Source organism: Equus asinus, chromosome 3, assembly GCF_041296235.1.
Source record: "Equus asinus isolate D_3611 breed Donkey chromosome 3, EquAss-T2T_v2, whole genome shotgun sequence".
In the NCBI taxonomy this organism is placed as follows: domain Eukaryota; kingdom Metazoa; phylum Chordata; class Mammalia; order Perissodactyla; family Equidae; genus Equus; species Equus asinus.
The window spans coordinates 122,860,588-122,877,500 of record NC_091792.1 but is presented as its reverse complement, the minus strand read 5'-3'; the positions used below and the strand labels follow the sequence as shown (position 1 = coordinate 122,877,500).

The window sequence follows — 16,913 nt, the reverse complement described above, 5'->3', positions numbered from 1 at the left end:
CAGCTTCAGTACTTGCCAAAGTCAACTATGTGGCTTCAGCCTTTCAGAAAGCTAAAGAGCTGAATATCCACCTCCACATCATTTCTGGCATCCATGAACTCGTGTATGATCAACGAATGAGCGAGTGACTGCAAAGGCTACTGTCATATCCAAATCAATAATAGGAACAAGGTGTGTCACCAAGACATGTTGTCAATATCTCAATGTACACTTTCAAATATAGGTGAGCATTCTAGACACAGAGAGTGAAAAATTTCCTTATGTGTTGTATATGTTAAAACTCTATCACCACTTGAAGTATAAATGAATAATTTTTATTGTAAGAGTAAAACTCAAATTCTTGATTACTAAATATTAATTTTTGTATGAAAATAATTATCAAGGAGCTTCAAATTGCTGAATAGGGAAATAGACTGAGAGTGCAGTAAGTTAGATACCTTTATAAAGTACGTTATTTTGAGCCACAAATATTTATAAAATTTAAATAATAATAAAAGCAAAATAGTAGATGGTAGATTATATAATTCTAATCACTATAGAATTGTTTGGTCTACAAGTTTCACAGCAGCCACCAAAACTTCCTTTACAAACTAGATGTCATAATTGGTTATTCAACTCAGTTAGCTCATGAGTGAAGAAACAGTCCTCTTTGGGAATTCTTCATACTTTGTGATAATACATTTTTTATTATTATTATTTAAAATTTTTTATTGCAGTAACATTGGTTTATAACATTATATAAATTTCAGGTGTACATTGATATATATATATATATATCGATTTTTGTGTAGATTACATCATGTTCACCACCCAAAGACTAATTACAATCCATCACCACATACATGTGCCTAATGTGATGATAAATTTCGAATGTGCAGAGCATAAACATTTAAAACAGTACTGAGAAAATTATCTGACTACTAAGAAATCATCACTTTTGCCCATTAAATGTCTAGCTTTAAAAATCTGACCATTGATAATGAAACTGTAAAATAATTTAGGGATATAGTTCAGATTTATTCTGACATCACAGAAGTTCATCTTATGATTCTGATACTCAGATCTGGCCCTGGCCCAGAATTGATTTTAACACCTGGCCATTAGGCATTTTGCCAAGATCGATATTTGGTGTGCTTCCCAGTGTAGAATGCCATTCACTAGTGCCTTGAGAATGGCCTACTTGTTTTTCTTTAAATGAATGTCACTAACAGAAATGAACCCATCATGTTAAGTCATTTTATCTTTAAAAATGAAGACAGTATGGGGGTGGCCCCGTGGCCGAGTGGTTAAGTTTGCGCGCTGTGCTGCACACGGCCCAGTGTTTCGTTGGTTTGAATCCTGGGCATGGACATGGCACTGCTCATCAAACCACACTGAGGCAGTCAGTGTCCCACACGCCACAACTAGAAGTACCCACGACGAAGAATATACAACCATGTACCGGGGGGCTTTGGGGAGAAAAAGGAAAGAAAATAAAATCTTAAAAAAAAAAAAATGAAGACAGTATGATTATGGACTAAACCATACACACATAAGTAAACTGGAATTGAGGGTCATAGTTGGGAGGGGATGGCATAGAAAATATCACTTCATTATAGTGTTTGTCATACTGTATTCTCACCTCGACAGTCCAGAGAAATCGGCTTCTTCTTCTTCACATCTCTCATCTAGTTCTTTCAAAGCTAAGGTCACATCCTCTTCACAGATGGACTCGGGGTAGCTCTCAGGAGCGAGAGGCTCTGGCACTTCAGTTTCCTCTAAATCGAGAATTCCTTGACACACAAGAGAATCTTGCTGTTCTTGAATTATATATGACCCTTCATCTTCAAAGCTTGTAATAACCTGTTCCTCCTTTAATACTGAACTGGTATCCTGTAAAACAATCGTATTTTTTATGGACTTTACAAACTTTAAAAAAAAAAAGAATTTTATCAACATAGAAAAAATGATCATTGCCAACAATGTAATCTATTTTATTGAGTAGTCTTCATTTACATAGTTTAATTTTTGGACTTTGTGGACTCTGATTATATAAGACTTTTTAAAAAAACAGTACAAGGTTTTACAAATTTTGAAATTAAAATGTATCGCCTACTGCCACATAAAAATAGCAAGGCGACTTTTTTTCTCTTAACAGACTTTAGTTGTTTCCTTAGAAATATATCCTTTGGTAAAATATCTTCTCTCATACATACTCTAATTCTACATTAGTAGAATTTTACATTACTACTATAAATTCTCTCTTATTTGCAATGTCATTTCTTTCATTATACCAAAACATTATATCCATTGAGTTCTGGATATAAGAGGAGATAATTCAAAATCGTTAACCCGCTGGTCTTGTGTTGCTGCCATGAATCAGGAGCAGGTCCTGACCAATCAGGAGGATGCTGAACTGAAACAAAGGCAGCCTTACTGGTATACATGAGCTGAATACTTGTGATGTAAGAGTTGCTTTCAAGTCATAAGGCCACAATAACTCATTCCAGGTTTGAATAATGCTTCATCACCGAGTTACAGTTCAAGCTCATTTATCAAAAACAGTGACTGCGTTCTCCTAACCCTCAGCAAATGATAATGAGAATGTGTGTTACAGTGTGCACTCATGGTTTTACCTTCCTATCCATTGTAACATTACTGAAGTACGGTTGCTACATGCCTGACATGGAGTAGAAGCCCAACAGATATGGGTTAAATAAATGAACTACCACTATTAAAAAAGAGAAATACTTCTAAGGTGTATATCGTGACAGTATCAATACTAGTTTTAATATGCATGTATGGATATTAGTTTAATCAGTTTGAAAATACCCACTCATGGTCTCACAGTTTTAGGAACAAAGATCAGCTTCTTTCAGTACTTAGACCTAAGTTACTAGTTAGTTGTACAGTAGTTTATTATCCCTTTTTCATGAGTAAAAACCGAATTTTCTTTCCAAAATATGAAAAATGAAAGAGCCCCTGACCTTAGACCAGCCTGGGCCTTAGTTTATTCATCTGTAAAATTCACCTATAGTCATGCATTGCATATGTCATTTTCGTCGATGATGGACCGCATATATGATCGTGGTCCCGTAAGATTAGTACCATACACCCTAGGTGTGCAGTAGGCTATACCATCTAGGTTTGTGTAAGTACACTCTATGATGTTCACACAATGACAAAATCACCTAACGACATATTTCTCAGAACGTATCCCCGTTGTTAAATGATGCATGACTGTATAACAAAATAAAAAGAAGGATTTTGACGAGATTCTGGGCTGAGTGGTCTGGGATAAATTAATAACTAACTACACTTGGTTTATAACCTAATAATGGGGTTAGCCTAATATGCAAATGACAATAATATATAGTAAAGTATCGTAAGTGTAATGTCAATATCAGCAATATACAAGGACTACTGGTACTCAAAGAAGGGAAAGATCACATCTGGTTGAGGCAGAAGACTAGTCTCTTTGGAGGAAACAACACATGATGGGCTTTGACAAAGATAGGGTAGCAATAGGGTTATGGATGGAATGTTTTTGTTCCCTCAAAATTCATATGTTGAAAACCTAACCCCCAATGCGATGGTTTTAGGAGGTGGGGCCTTTGGGAGGTGATTAGGTCATGAGGGTAGAGCCCTCGTGAATGGGATTAGTACCCTTATAAGAAGATGCCAGAGGGCTATCGAGCTCTTTTCCCACCATGTGAGGTCATAGCAGGAAGACAGCGTTTGCTACCAGGAAGCAGGCCCTCACCCAGAGTGAATCGGCCGGCACCTTGATCTTGGATTTCCTGGCCTCTAGAACTGTGAGAAATAAATTTCTATTGTCGATAAGCCACCCAAGTTTACGGTATTTTGTTAGAGCAGCCAAAGCTGACTAAGACAGATAGTATTTCAGGGAAAAGGAATGAGAAGATGTCAAAGGCACAGAAATACTGCAGGAAAACACAAAATGGATTAAGGGAACATTGGTCCGGAGTTAGTTAAGCAAGGAAAGCAGCACACTCTTGCATCCTCACAGAATTGCACTTCTTAAATAATAGAGTACAATCATTCCTTAATCACTCCAACAGCTCATGTTCAATACATCCTATTTAAGGTTTCCATCTGAAATTTTCCTTTTTAACGATTTGGCCATGAAAGGCGTAAGTATTAGTTATTTGGAAAGACAGTTAACGTTACAGTCCTAGAGACACATCTACACCTAGGATTTTGATTGGTATTAATTTTTCCTTCTACGGCAATTTGCACATACCATGTTGAAATAACCCACCAAACTTTACAGTGTCTTGGAAGTGGGCCCAATAAATATTGTTTGATGAATGAATGCCCCATCTGAAATAACACAATTTCCCATATATATATGGAAGTTTGCATTAATTTCCAATTCATTTCCAATAATTATGAATTATTTCTGAGAGGTAGTTTATGCACTATGATTAAAGCTATTTTAATAACAAAAATTAAAAGATTTCCCCATTTGTTAATTAAATAAAATTAAAATACACGACCATTAACCACACTGCTTTTGTTAAGAAGGTATTTCTAGTATCAGTCTGCTGTTTACCACTGTTTCTAATGAGAATGTCTGTTGACCTTTTAACATGCTATGATCTAAACTAGACACTGCAGATTAGATTATTAACTAGTAGTTACTGTTCACTTTAACAAGCCTCCCAGCAACTGAAAGGACTATAGTCTACTGCAGGTGCATCTCTAAGTCCTGTCAGTTCTCTCCTGTAACCACTTCCCATGCTCACGCGCTGGGTCTTAGTTCAGGCCCCCTTTATCTCTTGCTAATGTTCTTCCAGCTTATCTCCACATCCCGGCCTCCTCCAGTCCACTCTTCTTCACACCTCCATCACAGAGACTTTACTGAAACACAATCAGACTGTAACCTTTCCCTGGTGATAGGTGCCCAGACTGCAGGCTCCATGTGGCAGGTACCAGAACCTACTTTCCTTTTTCCACAAAAAAAGCTGAGATTTTAAGAAATAAACAATCAGATCATAAGCTTCTTCTGCTTAAAATCCTCCAGTGGTTACCTGCTGTGTGGCTCATAAGACCGACCTTGAGAGCACCTTGGCCCCCCCATCTCCTTCTCCCTCCATCGCTCATGTTCACCGCGCTCCTGCCCCCCTGGCCAGCTTGTCGTTCTTCAGATACACCTCTGCCTTTCTAACTGCTGCTTCCTCAGCCTGGAACGGAGTTCTTCCTCCACATCTTCAAGGGTTGGCTCCTTCCTGTCACTTAGGTTTCACCTCAAATGCTACCCTATCCCACCTTCCCCTTCACCAAGTCCACCTTACTGTTAGATTTTCTTAGTATGAATAAGAAGATGATCACTTTCTATTATTTATATTTTGTTTTATCTGTTTATGATGTCTCTCCTACTAGAATTAAGCTCCGTACAACCAGGAGCCTTTGTCTGTTTCACACAGTGCTGTAGGCCTGGCGCCTAGAATAGCGCCCAGCATGTGGTAGGTGCTCAATAAAAACTGGCTAAGTGACTGAATGCTCGTATGCCCTGTATTCCCATCTAGGTATCTGGTACAGTGCTTGTCACAAGATAGGTATCTTTTGAAAGAATGAAAATTCATGACTTCCTCTCTTATCAAGATGAAGTCTTAGTATGGCACGCAGGGCCCTCCATGTCTCAGACCCTGCCCATCTTTCCTCTTGCTCTTCTGCCTTCTCCCATTTTAGTCTCTAGAAATACTGAATTTCCTGCTCTTACCTGAACATACCATGCTATTTCACGTTGTTGTGTCTTCCCACATGGAGTCCCTCTGTCTGGAATGTCCCAGTGGCCACGAAGACTGTCCTTTACCACCACCATCCCCAATGCCCAACTGATCAGTCTTTCCTCTGAGTTTTCACAAAGCCTTGAACATGTCTATTATTGAGTTTCTCATATGGAAATGTACTGCTTTTTTTTTTTTAACCTTCTCTGTCTCCCTTAATAGACAATGCACTCCCTGAGAACAGGGGTCATACCTTCTTCAGCTTTCTAGCACCTGACGGAATGCCTGGCAGCTAGTAAAATCTCAATTAATATTTGTGGAAATGAATTATCCAAACTTCAGCCATTCTAGCGTGAGCATTTAAAAAACTGCCAAAATGCCTTCATTTCAAAATTTACTGTTAAAAATGTTAAATACATTGCCGGCTTAATAAGAACATGAGAATTCAACTTCCTAAAATAATCAGATCTAATAACGGTTTAATTTGGTTAACACTGAAAAAATATAGTATTTTCCTACTACTTACCAAGCCATAATGACATAGCTATAGCAATTACAGTTAGAAAAAAAGTATCTATAATAATCTTAAAAGAAAAACACTAAGAAAACTAATACTTACTTATTTTTGGTCAGTCATTAGCTTGGAATGTGGCTTACTTCTCACAGGTCTTTCCAAAAAACATAATACTAGTAGTTCCAAAGTCTTTTTAAAACGTTTCATTTAACCAACTGCTAACACAGCTGGCCTGAGGTTTTAATCCCAATCATAGCATCAATCACATAAACCAAAACACAAAGCAAAGAGAGAAGGAGAAACAAAAGCGGTCCTTCAAAGAAGATACAGCGCCACAGATGATGCTCACCATCCCCAGAGAAGCGTCTATACATTAAACTAATCACATTCTGCAACTCAAAATGCTCATTAAAAACACTCAAGGTTATTTTTAACCTGTAGGTCATTTCCTTAATCCATCAACTTTCTGTATCATCAGACTTGACTATCTCATCTGAAACAACCCAACAGGTTAGAAATACTGGAAACAAATCAAATAATTAGTGTATCAGATGAAAACTCTTTTGGAAGAAAAGCGAGGGATGAAATAGTGCTAAAAGGAGCCCAGATTGGCCATGCACCAGCCCCCAACTCTCCCCACCTCAGGCAGCTGGCTGTTAGCATTATCTAGAGAAGCCTCCAAAGTTGGGGTCTCATCTCTGATTTGAAGCACTTCTTCTGTCGAGACGCTGCCAGTGGAGTCTTGAGACTGAAGAAGTAAATCCGGATGGTCTGGCATGGTTTCATCGGCAGCAGAATCATTGTTTAACTAAAAGGAGAATACAATAAGGAATTCCTTTATGAGTCAGGGATGGTCACTGAAGCATATTCTACATCATAAGATACTTTGGGGGCTTACTTATAAAGAGCTTCTTAGACTTCATAGGATTACCTCCCCCGACCCTTTAGTCTACCCCAGAATTGGTGCTGTTAATGCAGGCAGCTAACCCATCAACAGAACTGAAACATCCATTAATATAGGTTAAATTTTGCCAAACAAGAAATAGCCAAGTGGAAGAGCTCTATGTAACCATGTTTATCTTGAACTGAAATTCCTATCTTTACAATGTTTTGTGTTTTCAGTTGGTCTGAGGATTTGTCAGGGCTCTTTGACCTCCCTGTGGCCTCAACGCCAAGCAGGCAGCGGATTCTTAAGAAGCAGCATTAATTCGGAGGCAGGCACGTAAGTCTCAACAGGCCATTCACTCATTTAAGCAAAAATCAATACCACAAAACTTCAATAAGACAAAAAGAATTGGGACGATAAAGTTGTTGTAATGGCAGTCCATCATTAGTGGGTTTATAGTCTTTAAAAACTAGTTGTAATTTAATTAGAAGAAAATATATTACAATTTTTCCTCTTTTAGGCAAGATTATAAATTTTTCATGGTCAATATTTGACATAAGAAATATCAAGTTTATGCTTCAGAGTAGGTAAAGGCAAAAACTAACTGTTTTTCCTCTGAGGAGGAAGCAACTTAAAATTCTTTTTTACCTCACTACCCTTATGACTAGAGCTGGCTTTATAAGGAGACAGTCAATTCTACCCCAAGGCTCTCAGGAGAGCTAACCTATATTAAGCACTTAGAGTAGGCTAGGTGGCTTTCCTCCTCATGAAATTCCCATGAGGCAGATACCACCAGGAGCCCTGTTTTAAAGGAGAGGTTAGGTAACTTGACCACAGTCACACAGCAGGTTGGTGGCCTGATGCCAGCCTCTGAGCCCATAGTTTGGCTCAGGGAGGGCCTGTGCCTCATTCAGTCAGTCACTATTGCCAGTAGCTCAACCATTCCTTTAAATGAAAACACTCGCATGGACACCCAAGCCTTAGGTGGCATGGATCTGGGGGCAGACTGCCCGGTTCAAATTCAATTACCTGCTGTGTGTCCTGGGACCAGAACTGAAATAACTGTACTTACTTCGTGTGGTTGGGGGCAGAGTTCTAGTGACTAATCCATGTAAAACAGCTTGAACAGAAACTGGCACATCTTAAACACTCAGTGAGTGATAACTATTGCTATTGTTATCAGCAACGGCTTATCATTTAACACTTAAATGGGGAGTTCGTTGAAAGACATTGGGCAACAGTGAGATGTCAAAAACAGGAGAGATGACAGGCAGCCAACCACAAGCTGACAACTTGACATTATGTCTAAAGCCAGCTCAGCCCCCGCCATTCAACATCGCCGCTGTGTAACTGTAGCTGACACCTGGTCTACACTGGTTGCTCCCTTACCACATGTATCATGGTAGCTATTCCATACCTTCTATGCCTTCTCTCTCCTCATACTGCCATCTTGAAGTTCCAACCCACTACCCTGCATCTTTATCCTTCCTCTCAACCTCACATTTCTGAAATGAAGGCTACTCTTGCAGTCTTCATTTTCTCATTTTTCACTCACTCTTTAAATCTTTGTCATCTAGCCCTTGGGATACAAGTCAGAATCCCCATATCAATGACTTGATCTTGAAAGAGACCAAAACTGTGCTCTATCTTTGCACATCAACTAGGAAAGAAGAGCGGGTAGTGAATTAAGTATCCTTCAAGATGAGGGCCTCTGACTGTGCACAGAACAACTGCCATGACGAGGAGAAAAGCAATATAAAATATGTCTTAGCTGCTAAGGGGAGCACAGTATCAACAAATGTTTAGTTCTGTCATGAATAATAGAATACTCCCTTACAGCTGCAATTTTGTATTTTCATTTCAGTGTGTGCATTTTAACCAAACTGAAACGAAAATCAGAAAATCAAGAAACACTAATGGCCAAGTTGGAGGTTAAGAGGAAAACAAGACCGACTGTCACCATATAAAAAGGTAGTGTACCATCTGCGTGCGTGAGAGTATCTGGCTTGCAGTGAGGGCCGCTTCCTCTTCTGAGGACTCATCTGTATCCTCCTGGTTTGTCAGGTTCAGGCTGGGCGTGCTGCTGGAGCACTGGTACTCCTGGAGGGATGGAGTGTCCCCTTTGTCAATACTGTCCAGTGAGCGCCTGCGGACTCCCCAGTTGAAATTGTCCATACTTTCTCCCTGGAAATGTAAGACATGATTTCTAAATCCTCAAATACATGCTTATAAATATGGTAAATGCAATAACACTAGGAAAACATATACTGAGATGAAAGATACTTAATGCATCGTCATAAGCAGAGTTTCAATCAGCCCTTCAATTTCTTGAAACGGTTAAAACATCATTAAATATTTATACTTAAAGAGATCAAAATATTTGGTTGATAACCTATTTTAACTAAATAATTTTCTTAACTTTCTATCTTGTATTACTGGGGACCAACTAAATCTACTATCTAGGCCATTTCTATTCTAACACACAAACACAAATGAGACTACCAAGACAAGTACGTCACAGACGACAACAAAGAAACAATCCACAACACCAGGCTGCAACTTACCTGCAGCTCCTGGTTAGCAAAAAGGAAAACACACAGAATTAGAAAGAACGAAGACAAACATTTAAATATACGCTACACTTTTGGGGAAAATTCTTTGTGATTTCTCACACCCAAAGACTGATTCAAGCTCTGGATTAAGCTTTGTGCAGGAAGCAACATGTGATTCAAATTACTTTTTTTATGCAAAATATATTGTGAAAAAGTCAGAGACAGACACTTAAAACAACATTGCTATGATACACTTTGGTAACACAAACTCTAAGAAAATCTTCAAAATTTACATAGATTGAATACTTGATACAAGGCAAAACTGACTTAAAATATCCACACTCAGTTGACAACATACAGGGTCACAATTATTTTAGTCTGTAGGATGGCTCTGGCTAAATCCAATGGTCATTTTTTACTATAAAATAATTTAAAATCAAGATTACAGCTATCAAAACATAACCTTTGCCAACTTCCAAAGGTCAAGAGGAAATACGACAAATTTCTATTTCACCCCAATAACGGATTTATGTAAATTATGTTTCTGTTATTCTAAGCTGATCCTCCTTTTGTAAGGATATAATTCTTTCTTAAGCCCTGATATGACAAATCACAGTGAGTTAGCTAGCAGACTATGATTTATTTGTGTTCCTTTACTCAAGAGGGATTGTTCAGAATAGAGGTTTTCAAATCTTTTTCTTTTTTTTATTGAATAAAGCAGAGGAATACTTATTTCAAATAAAATTTAAGATGCAAGTCAACTGGGCAAAACTGACAAACAAAACGAGAGCTGCTCTGGTTAATAAAGGTGGCCAGGAGGTCTGCCCATTTGGCCCTTGGATCTTTCCCTGTTCTCAGGGTATCCTAGAAAACAGGGCTCTGCAATCAGGGTTTGAAAAGCCACGTTCCTAAAACATTTCAAATATTATTATGTAGCATAACACATAACAATGGCCACAACACTCGATATATATTTGGTGAATGAATGAATACACACTGTGGGCTTTCAAGGTTGGGGATACTTTGGAAGTGTCATTAGAATTAATTCATTTATTATTTTGTAGCAAAGTATTTCCTGTTACTATGTTTTAAGCACGACTATATTTAGGTTTTAGAAAATCTCTGTCATTTGATTTGGCCTAATTCTGAGGCATAAATTAGCACCACCTTCCCCAAATTACGGTGACTTGAATCAAAGACAGAAGGATAATAAGCGTCTTTAATTCAGTCTACGGTTCTATTTAAAAGCCACATTTATTACTACTGACATTTTAAAGTACTGGATGAACTTGGAAGCATTTACAGTGTTCTTAGAGAAAAAAAGCAAACAGAAAAAATAACCTTACCATTACAAAAATGTCAAGAGCCTGCCTTTGGAAATTTTAAATTCTGAACTGAAAAAAGCAAATAACTACAGAAGAATTTAGCAGCTGCTCATGCCCTCCTCGAGGCAGGGCCGCAGGTCCCTTCAACTCATAACGCTTTTTTGCCTGATTATGCAAGTCTGGCCTATTTCCTACATGTTTTCCAAATTGTGGGAGTGAAGTCAATCTTAGAGGGTGGTGACTTGCCCTTTTTGAAAAAAACAGAAACGAAAAGAAGAGAATAGAAAACATCGGTATGCATGGCATAGAGTAAGGATGCATATTCTTGAATTTTTTAAAATGTGTGTCTATATATCTACATGGATGTGATATAAAATGTTATTAACTATGAATTACAGTCAAAAAAAGTTTAAAAGCCACTGCCCTATAAGGTGCTGAATAATACTTGTTCTTGGGCTCCTATGAACCTGTACAACTGTGGGAATGTATAAATGGTTAACTATTATATAGGAGCCTTCTAGCTCATATCTGCAGGGGATGCCAAAGCATACAGGAGGCCCTCCCTAAACTGGTCTCCTATCAAAAACCAACAGTGTGACATGGCACAGGCCATTACATTTCATTCCTCCGCCTCACCTAGTAGCACTAAAGGAAACATCCCTTCAAGAGAGCTGATGAATGCATACGAATTATATGAGTGTTTAAATTCTTCGGAGAGACATATATCAATGACATGGTATGGATACTTGACAATAAGGCATTTTGGGCTCCTCACGTATAGATATTTGTAAAAGTTTTAGAAGGAACATTTTTTTGACCTATTTGACATAAACTTTCTAGCTTTAGGAGACTGTGGTTTATGGGACTGACATTAGCTATAGAAATTCATTCTGAATAGTCTAAGACAACCAGGGCGATCTATTCTCTTTGCCACAATGATTGTTTTAGAAATTGGCACATGTGCCAGCTTGGGCCAATGAGATATGACAAGTATGCTAAAAGCATTTAGGAGAACAACTTCTTCACTTTTATGAGAGCGTTTCTGGAAGCAGCCCTCACTTCCTCTGACCAGTACTGTCTGTGGACATAACCATCTCGCCACTGTCTGAGCTGACTGGTAGAGAAGGGCAGAACCTAGGGAACTACAGAGAAATAACCAGAGACCTCACTGAGCCATATCTAAATAAGTAATAACTCCAGATCATCTAAATTTTGTGAACCAATAAATCCACTTTTGGTGTTGGATTTTCCACTTAGAAAGCATCTAAACTGACACAACTATCAGTTTAATTAAACAATCATTTTAGAGGAGAAAGCCCTTTGGGCATGAAATGAAGTGAAGCATTTGAGAGAGCTGGGTATGTCATAAAGAAGAGAGTGGTGAGGAATGTCATAGGAAGAACCTCAACCATTTGCCATGGGAAAGAGTTCTGGAGAGCCAAAGCCTTCTTAATCATCAATTTAGTAGCAGTATTTAGATTTATACTTTAAAATTGTTTGATAAATTTTAATATAATTTTTTACTATTTTGCTGCACATTAATTGTATAGCTCATGTAAAACAGGATCTAAGTAGATCCTAAATTAGAAAAACACTTGTGAAGAAATCCATTTTTTTTACTCTATAGTTTTAAAGATAAAGATGAAAAATTAGATTTTCCTCTTATTTCAGACTTATTCTGCTGTTGACTAATTATACTAATCACATTCAGTTCCCAACTTAGATGTTTATCTTTTTGACCTTACACTGACTTTAATAAGGGAAGAGTCTATGGTCAAATCCTTAATTCTCATATAGTTGCAACTCTTCTATAATACCATAACGGAAAGCCCATATCCTTACCTCTGCATCTTCCAATTCAACATCTAAAAAGTCAAAATCCTTAAAAACACCAAACTGTTGTTCACTGCTATTATCTTCCACAGCTACTTCTTCCTCCTGAATTATGTCTTCTGTTGCAGAAATTAGGCTAGTCTGCTGGTCACCGACTTCCAGATCCTCATTGGAGGAAAATACAACCTGACCCCACCAGAGGGGAAAAAAAAAAAAAGGCCATGCATCAGCTTGTCACTCTGCACACGAGACATCAGTGCCCTGAGAACCACTGCCGGGCATATCTGTCAATGAATCCAGAGCTTTAATTTGGTCTTCATGTTAACATCTAACTGGCTGAATACTTAATTAGCAGAGCTGCCAAGTGTCACAAAGACAAGTAATATTTTTTTCATTCTTAGTTAATACCATAAGTGAGGAAAGTCAGAAAAAGGCAAGCAAGGAGACAGAATAATTTCCATTTCTTCGTGGACTAACATGATTTTTTTAAACCTTTACACATGCCTTCCCGATTACTCACAGATGGATTCTTCGGAAGGCCAGATTCTGGACCACAGAGAGAAAGCACATTCATTAGCTTTTCTCTTGTTCTTCGCTAAAGAAAAAAAAAATTCAAGTGTTAGTATTACTGATATAATAAGATAAATTCTCGAGTGTTCACACAGACAACAAAATTGATTCTTCTATTCCATAAATATTCATTTTGATATGCTTTTACATACCTGTGATAACTGTGGCCTTTTCCAACTGACCGGGACCAAGGCATTAGAATTCGAACCCGAAGAAGTTGAAGAAGTACTTCTAGTAACAGCAATAACTTTTGGCTTCCCATTTCTTCCGGCTGCGCTATGCTGATCACCATATTTATTTCCAATAATTGGGGTCTACATAGAAACAAAATGCCAGTGTCTGACTTACATAATTCAACATAAAAGGGTTAATAGTGTATCAATAATGACATTTTTTTACAAACAAAAAACAGCATAAGGAGAAAGATTACTTAGCACGAGGCAGATGTTACAAAAATCAAAGGTAATGATGTCTTTTTTTTTAATTAAGAGATTTCACTTTTTTGGAATGAGTCTCTGAGAAGACTATCTGAGAGCTTATTCCTATTTTAAAGACAGATCTGCTTTCTTTAAGAACTACCACCTCCGGCTTTCCCCCCGTGGTTGTAAAATATATCCTGTTTGAGAGCTCAGAAAACATAAAAATTATTTTAAAAAATCACCAGTAATCTCACCACTCAGATTTAATGTCTGTTAACATTCTGCTGTTTCTTCAATGCATATTGTTAAGTGTGCTTCAGTAATGTGCTTTCGCAAATATTGAAGATAAGTAACAACTCCGAAGAGGAAGATATCTATATAGTGTCTTACTACAAATCTGATGTATAATACTTCCAAAATTATTTCGGTAAAAGTTCTATGAGGATCCAAAACTCACTTATATTTATTTGGCTTTGTGAAGTGTCTTGAATTTTCATTTGAATATTCAAGCTCATTTGCATGTTATACAGTCCCTTTATGATCTGGTTCCTGCTTATCTCCCTAACCTCAACTTCTCCCACTCCCTCCTGAACTTCACACTCCAGCAAACTGAACTTCCTGTTGTTTTCCAAACATACTGTGCTTTTACGGACCTGTGTTTTGGCACATGCTGCCCCCTCTGCATGGAATATTCACCAAGCTTCTCAGGTCTCAGTTTATTTTAGCTTTGTTTTTCCTTCCACAATTTCAACTAAAAATCCTTTAAGAGTTCCTACTGCTTGAAGATAAAACCATCTTGTTACTATGGCAGGCAAGGTCCCTGATCTTGCCCCCCTTATGCCTTCAGCCTCATCTCTCATCACACTCTACCGCCATTCTCTGTACCCTGCTTCCGTGCTATGGAAGTTTCCAGAGCACCATGCTTTCTCACACTTACAAGCCTTCATTCACACATGTTGCCTTTTCTTGGATTTAATCTCTCCTCCCCAAATTTCAATATATGCCTGTCTAGGGTTATTTATCTTTCGACACTCAGCTCAGATTAGATGTACATGCTATATATTTCTATAGTACTTCTAACTTACTTCCAGCCAAAGCACTTACCACAATGTTTATTTGCCTATTTCCCCAAGAGACTGTAAGCATCCTGAGAGTAACCCTTCTCCCTACCCCCACCCTGTTTTCTCAGCACCTACCACAGCATCTGCTACTGAGTATCAGCTCAATCAGTGCTTGTTGAACGGGAGAATGAATAAATGAACAAAAGAAAATTTCTAACAGAACACTTGTATCAATTCCTGAGCGTCTTACCTCAGATATATCAAAATGAAAATCTAAGGTCTTCCCAGGCAACTCCTTAGAGACATTATTAAAAATCTTAGTGAAGGATATTTCCGGGGAACCTATGTCTCCTCCATAGGTCTTGGGAATATCGCTGGGCACAACAAGACTTGCAGAACGAGACACCACGAGTTTTAATATGTTAAGGGCTTCCTTCCAATAAGGACTCTGGTTTAAAAAAAGAGAAACATAAAGGTTACAAATACATTATTTACCTATGAACAAAATTTAGTGTGGACTGTAGACAATGAAAATACTGTTTCTACAAAAACTCTTGAAAACTATTCATTTTTACTTTGAGGTCCTTCACAGAGGGTCTGAGTTACAAAAGGAAAGAAAACAAGTTATTATTTGTGCTGTTAGATTTACAAGTCCCCAAATACATAATAATGCTACCAATTCAGAATACTTTGCATTTCTCCCCAATGAGTGCTTTATAAATACTATTAATTTCCAAAGTCTGATACCATCATCTGGCATTAGTGGTAAACAAAGGGGTTGTGTACGTGTCAACTTTCTAGATGAATGAAGTTTATGGCTTTAAGACTCTAAACTTTAGATATGTTAAGCCTTGGACATAAACAATTTTTAATGCATACTTTCTTTTTTAGACATAAAAATATTAAAATACTAAAAACATTTTAGATTTTTCTTGATGACCCAAGCCCCAAATAATAAGCACAAACACTGTGCTAAAGAGATGCTCTCAGGGATTACTGAGTTGCATAGGGTGAGTTTTTTTTCTCCTACCTATATGATGGCTATGTTTTTTGAGTTACTGTTCTGCTTTTAGTTTTGTATATTTCTACCAACATAATTTAGGAATGATTTACATGACAGATGTATATATGGGGAAGAATCAATGTCTAATAAAGAATTTATATTTATCTTTTACCATCTACTGAAAAGAATAGACAACATAAAAAAACTACTTTTTTGCTTATTTATGGTACCAAAATCACATCTCAACCTTGTATGACATATGTTGTTTCACAGCTGACAATTCTAGGGTAGGAAAAAATGCCACGAGAAAAAGGAAGTGAAAAATCTTTGGCAGAACAGAGTCATCCAGTTTAGTTAATAACATCTTAATATGAAGACACCTAAAGCACAAAATATTTAATAACAATAGAACTGTCCGTATTATGACATTTTAAGCATATCATTGTAAAAATCAGTTTGTTTCCATTTAACAAAGTTATGGCTAAGTAGAAATCATCATCTTTTTTTTCTGACAGAGATAATTAGAAACTCTGGGCATTGTGAGGTGCTCCAACATTTCCAGGGATGTTTCCATAAATTACATTGGTAGCTGTGTTCCAAATGTAAACGACTATCAGGAGTTCAATTCTGTAAAATGTTTAATGTTGGAATAAAGCAAAGTCACTATCTGTGATGACCCGTCAGCTAAATATGACCTTGGTTCACACATCTAAAAATAAACTTGAAAAGAAATTTGAGTCACCATTTTGAAATTAGGAGATTTTACAGCAGAACCCAGATTTCTAGCTTCTCTTTAAAAATTCGAAGTTCTGGCCACCCTGGACCAGTCCTCCAACATGGCAACTGTTAGAGGAAGCCAGGTTGTGCTGTTCCTTTTAGATGGGGAACGTGCAATTCACTGAGTCATAAGTCTATGCCCTCCTTTGGTTACTTGCTTTCTCAGTGGGCATGTGGGCTTGTGGTTCTGAACAAAATAAATGTATTTATATTTTATAAATTAGTAACTCAATGTGTTTAT

General features: G+C 37.6%; 1 protein-coding gene across 13 annotated transcripts in view; it reads right to left on the bottom strand.

Moving 5' to 3' along the window:
• Positions 1-16,913, bottom strand: part of FRYL (FRY like transcription coactivator) — a 249,723-nt gene that overhangs the window by 19,160 nt on the left and 213,650 nt on the right. For 12 of the 13 annotated variants that reach the window (XM_070505928.1, XM_070505931.1, XM_070505932.1 and 9 more), the window contains 7 exons: positions 15,143-15,340; positions 13,565-13,726; positions 13,363-13,437; positions 12,852-13,028; positions 9,113-9,316; positions 6,887-7,054; positions 1,622-1,872 (listed from right to left, as the gene is read on the bottom strand). In XM_070505928.1, the coding sequence (XP_070362029.1) occupies positions 1,622-1,872; positions 6,887-7,054; positions 9,113-9,316; positions 12,852-13,028; positions 13,363-13,437; positions 13,565-13,726; positions 15,143-15,340 (1,235 nt within the window). Of the gene's footprint in view, positions 1-1,621; positions 1,873-6,351; positions 7,055-9,112; positions 9,317-12,851; positions 13,029-13,362; positions 13,438-13,564; positions 13,727-15,142; positions 15,341-16,913 lie in introns of all 13 variants that reach the window. The other variant, XR_011502241.1, reaches the window with a different exon arrangement.